The following is an 8,673-nucleotide window of genomic DNA, read 5'->3' as shown; positions in this document are numbered from 1 at the left end:
TAAGGGTACGAGGCTTGATTTATTCCTTTAGATATGATTTTGTAGCCCTTTAAATACTGTACTGTCTCAATATCTGGCCTCTAGATCTCTTGGGTTATATAGAAGTTGTTTGAAGACTTTTAACACAATTCAGCAGTGTGACTTTGTAAGTCTGTCAAGATCATTCATTTGAACCAACTTGGTAGCACATTACCCAGCATTTTACAGACCCAATATTGGGTGTCTGGGCTCTTTGTTATTGAGAAGTTACTTTTAAGATTTTGGCATATTCCCCCTTTTTTGACCCCTTGAGTAAGCATCGAGGGCATTTCCTTTTGCAAACTGTCTGATGTCATCCCAGGAACCTACAGGCCAAACATACCTTGATTCTAGGCCTTCTAATTTTACCAAAGTTTATCTGGGTCAAGATATGTATTTTTGCAAAATTTGTTGCATGTTGTTTCGGGAACCTAACAGCTACGATTCTATGCCCTTTAGGTAATTAAAAAGTTTTTAAAATTCTTTAACAAATTAGACCCCTGTGACCTTGAATATAGAGTCCAAGTTTGTGGGGCTCAATCCAAGAACCTACCAGCAAAATCTTGAATCTTGGTTTTAGAGCAGAAGTTTAAATGGATAAGCTTATGGCCAACTGAACTAATAACGAAAAGGGGATACATATTTCTGGGGTAACAAGTCAACAATTTCTACAGTGGTTAAGGTGACGTAGTTATTTACCAGGAGTAACAAGTCACAATTTCTACAGTGTTATAGTTTGGTTTATTTTGTTTAACGTCCTATTAACAGCCAGGGTCATTTAAGGACGTGCCAAGTTTTGGAGGTGGAGGAAAGCCGGAGTAGCCAGAGAAAAACCACCGGCCTACAGTCGGTACCTGGCAACTGCCCCACGTAGGTTTCGAACTCGCAACCCAGAGGTAGAGGGCTAGTGATAAAGTGTTGGGGGACACCTTAACCACTCGGCCACCGCGGCCCCACAGTGGTATAGGTGATGTAGTCAATTACCTGGAGTAACAAGTCACAATTTCTACAGTGGTAAAGGTATTTCTACAGTGGTAAAGATGTATTTTGAGCAACAATTTGCATCTAGTATTGCACCTGAAGTCGAGGTGATGTACTGTGTTTCAAGTTAAGAGCTAGACCAGTGGATTGAATTGGTAATTCTGGTAAATTTATTTTATCGATGTTTTACATCCATCAATATATAGACATCCTCATTACATAATATATATATACACAATGGCATTCGGTCTCAACTCAAACACAACTCCCAATCCTCCAATCACCGATACACACTTCTATTTATCACATAACACAATATCTATTGTATTTTTAAAACTTTCTGCTGTATTTCACATATACACATACTCGTAAACTAATTAAAAAAGACACTTGCTGACTTAAGTGTACATTTTACATAATTATTTAAACCATTATACTTTCTATTGTTACCAATGGTAATGCGATATGGAAACAAAAATCACCATTCAAATACCGTAAACGGACATGATTGCAACATTTTCTAAAAATCAACCCTCTGGTAATAAAAAAAAAAACAGCATTTGTCTTGAATATGAAATGGTTAACATCACATCTGCTTACAATCTCATCTGAGCTCTGGCTCAGAGAATCAAACCCTAGATGTTTACAATCAGCAAAAAAATTAATATACAAATGTTCTCTAAATAATCGTAGCTTTGGCAAATATACAAAGCAAGTTCTTAAATAACCAATGGTTCATTTTTCATTTTCTAAAGAGAACATTGCTTTGTAATATAGATCTGATGAGGTACAATAATTACATGATTTAACAGTTAAGAAACACATTAGTATGTCAGGGTAAAATGAAGAATTGACACTTATCACCAATGATTGTTGTGGTTATGACTGGATAGAATTGACACTTTATCACAACTTACTTTTGTGGTTATGATGAGCATTTTTCTAGGCTAAAACATCTATTTCTCAAGCTTCTACAATAAATAAGCATGTTCACTTCAGAAATTTATCAAAGCCATTATTCTGATATGATTTTATGTCAAGAAACTGACTTCTCCCTGTGTCAGTTCAATAATATTGATAAATCTGTTTTCCATTCAGTTACATGTTATAGATTAAAGAAATTGCAGAATGCAGATTAACCCCAAATCTGACCCTATGAATGTAGAAATTGTGATACCAACTTTTGTTTTCTAAAGTAGATTATTGCAGCCACAACACTAATTGGCAGCTAATTATAATTATAGGAAGAGTTTAACGTAAAACATCTATTAAGATATTTGCAATACTTTGAAATTTATGACTACCAAATAGTTACAACATCCTTTTACACCCAACATCTGCTTTATCACGGAGAAAATGTCGTTCTATGACCACCAATATTAATGCTTGAAGTAGACATCAGTAATTGATTGGACCATTAGAAATACTGCGATGATCACATCCAAATGTAAGCTGTTTTGACAAGATGTTAAGTGCATTCTAATAATCAATTCTCAAAATATACTACATGAGTGAATAAGCAATCCTACAATGTTTAGGTGCAAATCTTACATGAAACAGTCATGGAAATAATAGATAATATGCCTATATGGATGTCTTTGTTTGAGCTGCCGAGACATTATGCCATCCTTTTGCCTACAATTAAAAACATTTTGTCAAGTAAGACAGTCCAGGCCTAGCTCGCCCAGACCAGACTTGACAGCTTCGTGAAGGGTGATACCAGTTCAACATTTATGTATATGGACAAGAGACTACCTAATTGTCCAGACCGGTAACATATTGACCGGTATACTTCAAATTGCACAGTCCCACATTTCCTGTGTAAATATAAATAACACTGCATTACCAGCAAACAAAATATACAAAGTTAATACTCGCCAGCACCAACAGGACTGGCAAGCATTGTGCCTATACAATATATGGTTGGGAAAATTTAGCCACACAACCACTAAGTAACTGATATTTCATCTAATTATAAAGCTGATGACATTGTTACAGAGACAGACACATTATAAAGAGGAAGAGACCTGTATCCAGGAAATGTATATGGGACATTCAAGAAGAGGTATATATTTTCTTTGGGCCTATCAAATACAATGTACCACTCTCGGACATGGGTGATGGATCCAAAGCACTTTTCAAGCACTAAAATAACACATTAAGCATAAACAAGAGGCCCAATGGGCCTGTATTGCTCACCCACTAGTAATGCAATTTTAAAGTTGATGTACTGGTATGTTGCTATATGCAATATGGCTGCTAAGCTGAATACCCATTCATTTCAATATGAGTAAAGGCTAATTGTATTTATTTCAACAAACTTTGTAGCCAAGTATATTCCTGGTCCATATCATGAGCTGAGCTCTCTGGCTTATCTAGATAAAAATAAATTAATATTTGACACCTGTGACCTTAAAATTAAATATAGGTCAAGGTCATTCATTTGAACAAACTTGGTAACTCTTCATCCCAGTATGCTAAAGGGGCAGTATCAGGTCTCTGGGCCCTCTTAGTTATTGAGATGTTTAGAGTGAAAAGTTGACAGACAGATAAACGCCACAGCACCGCATAAGCTCACTTGCCCATTGGACAAGTGATGAAATGGATTTTCTCGACTTTCTACACTAAGAACACTAGGCAGCCTTCCCAGCATCACATATACACAGTATAAATCTATATAAAAAAGTCTTATTTGGTCATTAAAATATTAACTAAAATAATGATGTATGCCCCAAGTGTGCTGGACATTCTTAATGGGAATGATTGAACATGATTACTCCGGGCTTATATATACAATAAAACATTCCACTGTTAAAATAAATAATTCTGCTTTCCAGATCCTTAGTTTTCAAAAGATAATATTCCCTTCCTGATAATCCTTTTATTTGGATTGTTTCTGAGATTGCATGCAAAAATGTCTACAAAATTAGACCTTTTTTTTAATCTGAAGTCCCAAAACATGCAATTTTGGTTTAAATTTCAGTATTTTTTAATTTCAGTATATTCAAACCTTAAGTCAAAAGAGTATTTGCACAGAAAATAAAATGTAAAGACTATTGAAATCTCTACATGTACATATTACCAGGTAGAAATTATTTGCTTTTAATAATCTAATAAGGTTTGAGGTGGGACAATCCAAGAATCCACAGAGACATTAAAACAAAATGGTGGGATATTAAAATCTGTGAAACCAACTTCAATTTTTAATTTGAGGACTCCATAATTATTTGAAATCAGAAAATTCCATGACAGAAGAGAGAATATATAACATATAAACAAGATAGGTACACAAATCGGATGTACCAGCACAAATAAATTATCACAAGGTTTCGGTTAATTAGCCCGAGTGTCTTTCCCACAGACTCGGCGCTCTACAACACTGTGGGAAGAATCGGTGCTCTACAACACCGGAATGTTAAACAGATCTACTGATACACAACTGACATTATAATGTCCATTATAATGCGACAATTTCAAATACCCCTTTGTTATTAAGCTTTCATACCACACAGCAAAAAATTCACCAAAATACTTCTGCATTTACAAGTTTTACATTGATGTTTTGAATTTTTTAGTGCGAAATCTGTAAATCAACTATATATGTACTTACATGATGAAGTAACAAATGTTGTAATGACTTTGTGATTACATACTTAACATATTACACAGACATATTTACTGATAATCCTATAAGGAAGACCAGCTTCCTTGGTCTCTAATCTGATATGTTCCTTTCCTGTATTGAAATGCTGGGTCTGACGATGAGTAGGACAGTGATGACTGATTGTTCTAATTACAAACATCTTTGTTGCTTTTTTTTTCTATAAATCCACAGCATATAGTGAAGAGAGTATAAATAACATCAAATAGAATTAGGAATCAATAATGTACATTTGTTTAAGCTGAACATAAAATGAAAGCAGTCAGTTTTTTTTAATATTGATAAAAACGTTAGAAATAAAATATATGTATATATTACATTTAGCAGATTACAATTTGAGCAGTTTTATATAACAAAACCTAGGCGATAAACAGTTTAAAGAAGATTATAAGCCTATTTGTGTTAAAACAAAATTGCCGGGGTCTAGAAGTGTCTTGACTGCTACCCAAGGCTTCTCAGATTACCCCAGGATTGTCAAGACTGTTCCAGACAGACTAGATACTGTAAGTCTGAAGATAAATTATTGTACAGTATACTTGTTTCCTGAGGAGTTGTGGACAACTGAGAGCTCAGTTAGTCGGTTGTTCTGGCTGGAATAATGTCCAATCATTTGATATATACCGGTAACATAGATCTGGAGAAGGATCCACACTGTAGAACACCATCACTGACAAGTCACTTCATCACAAGTCAAATCACAGATAAATACAGAGGTTTAACTTATCTACAGTTACCTCCCCTTTCCCTAAATAGTCCTCACATCTTCACGACTGAACTGTTGGAGATCTTTCTGCCTCCCAGTATTGGCTGCAGACTAAGAGATACGACACAGACTATGGTTGATGTGTGGGACGTTGATAGCCTGTTGTGCTTTTGGAATGTTCCACAACGCTGTGATCAGATGATGATATACTACTGTCTGTAATTAGACAGATGATAACACTGTGGTGGAAATAATATTACTTCTCCCATCCGACCAAGGGCCTTGCAACATGAGTAATACTGCACAGCACATTATCGACAAGTCTGAAAACTCTTTTTGGCCATATAACCATGGATAACTTGACACATACTTGACCTACAATGAGGTATGGAACAGTATTGTGCTAATGGTGTTGTCCCACTGACGACTGTAGGACGTTCCAGCCCCACTGACGAGTGTAGGACGTTGCTGTCCCACGGACGACTGTAGGACGCTGCTGTCCCATTGACGAGTGTAGGACGTTGCTGTCCCATCGACGACTAGGACGCTGCTGTCCCATTGACGAGTGTAGGACGTTGCTGTCCCACCGACGACTAGGACGCTGCTGTCCCACTGACGAGTGTAGGACGTTGCTGTCCCACCGACGACTAGGACGCTGCTGTCCCACTGACGATTGTAGGACAGTCCTATGAAAACAGTAAGTCACAATAAAGTCACCTGATGTAGCTGTATCATACCCATGATGACCTGGCCTCATGTCATACCTCAGCCCCTAGATCTAACACCCCTGCCTCAGCAATAGGTACATACTTGTCCGATATCTGCACTAAAAATATCACTTTGTCCACATGTGAACGTTTCATTGTTTCTCGATGGCAAGGTTCCCAGCGATGTACAACAGTGCCCTCCATGCCCAAAGCTGGTACCCAGGATGCCCATCCAGATTTACCACCACTTTGCTTCCATTCTTCGTTTGGCCACTGAACATCTATACGACGACCAAGGTTAATATTGGAGAAGACTTTTGTGGTGTCTGTGATCTGTGAACAATTAAGTGTGTTATTAATGTAATTTAAATGCATTAATTAATCTTGATAACCAGGATTAAAGTGTACAAATAAGACCCCAGTCATCTTGGTGAAAGTCAGTCCACTGCACATCAAAGTGTATTGGCGTAATTACAACTAATGGGGGAAAATCTTGGAATTGTTTACAATCACTTTAAAACTTATTAGGGAACACTGATGAAACTTTGGCCAAGCATTTAATGCCGAAATACTGAAAACCAAACTTTCTCCTCCTTAACCACATACCCGGACTTTCTGTGGTAGAGTGTCTTTGCTCCCTGTGGACTCGGTGAGAAAGCCAGCCAGAGTGACGAGAGCACTGGGTTTACTGGCAGAGCTTGTAGTGGAGACCAAACTCCCACGGTTTCCAAGGGTCTGTAGAGCAAGCTCCTGATTCGTAGGAGTGGAGGTTGAACAGTTGGAGCGTGAGTTTGGACCTGAAATGATGTCATTAAATAGAATTTAATGAGAAAGAAGGCACTTTTTAAATGAACACATAAAAAAAATATATGATGACTTCATCAGTTAAGTTAAAACATTAACACAAAATTCAGGAGATTTAGCTCAGAATTAATGCATATAATAAGATACTCTGGCTGAGATGAACCATTCAGTTTTCAGTAGGAGAAAAACTTGCTCTTTCATCTCCTGTTAGCTTATTCTTGTAATTCAGTACATTCTGGCAGGCCTAAGTCCATTGGAGTTGATAGAGAGGTGTCCAATAACGTCTGTGTACTTACCGATACTGCCGAGAGCTGTGGCTGCTCCTGCAGGTGAACAGCTGAGGGAGTAAGGAAGGTCTTCAGAGTAACCCGAACTGCTGCCTGCACATGTTGCTCCACACCGCCGACGCATTCTACAATAAACACCAAACCTTTGACACCATATCACCTTAGTTACAAACTAGAACAAACATAACACCACTGACATGTCCACCATAGCTCCTGCTTAGATATTATTAGATTCAATGCCACATCTTGTTACCAGCACAGCTCTTGCTTAGGTTACACAATCACAAATGTTCTAACGCAGTCCAGACATAGATAACATAGTTTATACAGTCCAGACATAGATAACATAGTTTATACAGTCCAGACATAGATAACATAGTTTATACAGTCCAGACATAGATAACATAGTTTATACAGTCCAGACATAGATAACATAGTTTATACAGTCCAGACATAGATAACATAGTTTATACAGTCCAGACATAAATAACATAGTTTATACAGTCCAGACATAGATAACATAGTTTATACAGTCCAGACATAAATAACATAGTTTATACAGTCCAGACATAGATAACAGTTTATTTATAGCTTTCAGCATTAAGTAAGATTATCTTATGACTCACTTTTTCCACAGATTTTGGAAGAAGCTCTTGACATTAGCAAGGATGAACTCCCCACCAATGATGGATGCTAGTGGTGAGTTAGTGGAGGAATATGATGTTGTCAGTGGGGATACGTAGATAGGGTAGCCAATGGGCTGGTCACATGAAGAGTTGATCATGTTACGCAATGCCTGTTTAGCATTCTGGATGCTGCCTCGTTCTGGATTTCTATTTCTTAGGAAGATGAGTTCTTGCTGCTGGCCAGCCCACAAGCCACGGACACATTCCCTGTTGACCTGAAAGATTGAGGTTTTAATATGATCACATACTGAATATCACCCACATGAATCCCTACTAACTAAAAGCATCATAGACCTTATAAGTTTGACTTTATACCATCACTATGTACAATCCTGATACAGAATCGACCTCCTAATTCCACCTTTCATCAGTGTTACATGTCTCACCTTGACTACTCTGAAGGTCAGGTACTTCTTGTTGAGCATGATGACTTTGTATTCATCCAGTCCTTCATCAAACACATGCCTGTAAACAATCAACATATAAACATATTACTGACACCAATGGATATAAAACAGGTCTCGTAAAGACACTAAACATTACGTCTTCTTTGTTTTTCTTAAGTTTAAAATATTATCTTTTGGTGAAGCACACTCAAACATTTGATGATATTTTCAAAGTACTTGTACCATACCTGAAAGCCAGCAGTGAAGGCATGTTTGAGAGGACAGCATTCCTCCACTTTGGGTCTGCCTCATGACAGATGACAAGGTTCTGTTCATAGTTACTGATGGCGGAGTACAAGGTGGGTTTATCTTCATACTCATCAGTGAATAGGAAGTAGTCCTACAACAGTTCCAACATAATGTCTTAAAACAGGAATCAT

The 8,673-nt window shown here is 37.3% G+C and overlaps 1 protein-coding gene across 1 annotated transcript in view; it reads right to left on the bottom strand.

Annotated features, from left to right (window-relative positions):
- Positions 1-1,146: 1,146 nt before the first annotated feature.
- Positions 1,147-8,673, bottom strand: part of LOC117324094 (pecanex-like protein 1) — a 41,277-nt gene continuing 33,750 nt past the window's right edge. The window contains exons 33-38 of the mRNA XM_033879747.1: positions 8,482-8,633; positions 8,234-8,312; positions 7,788-8,062; positions 7,171-7,286; positions 6,677-6,867; positions 1,147-6,403 (exon numbers count right to left, since the gene is read on the bottom strand). Coding sequence (XP_033735638.1) covers positions 6,122-6,403; positions 6,677-6,867; positions 7,171-7,286; positions 7,788-8,062; positions 8,234-8,312; positions 8,482-8,633 — 1,095 coding nt within the window. The 3' untranslated portion in view covers positions 1,147-6,121. The remainder of the gene's footprint in view (positions 6,404-6,676; positions 6,868-7,170; positions 7,287-7,787; positions 8,063-8,233; positions 8,313-8,481; positions 8,634-8,673) is intronic.

Source organism: Pecten maximus, chromosome 3 (assembly GCF_902652985.1).
Source record: "Pecten maximus chromosome 3, xPecMax1.1, whole genome shotgun sequence".
NCBI lineage: Eukaryota > Metazoa > Mollusca > Bivalvia > Pectinida > Pectinidae > Pecten > Pecten maximus.
This window is presented reverse-complemented; position numbering and strand designations above follow the sequence as displayed.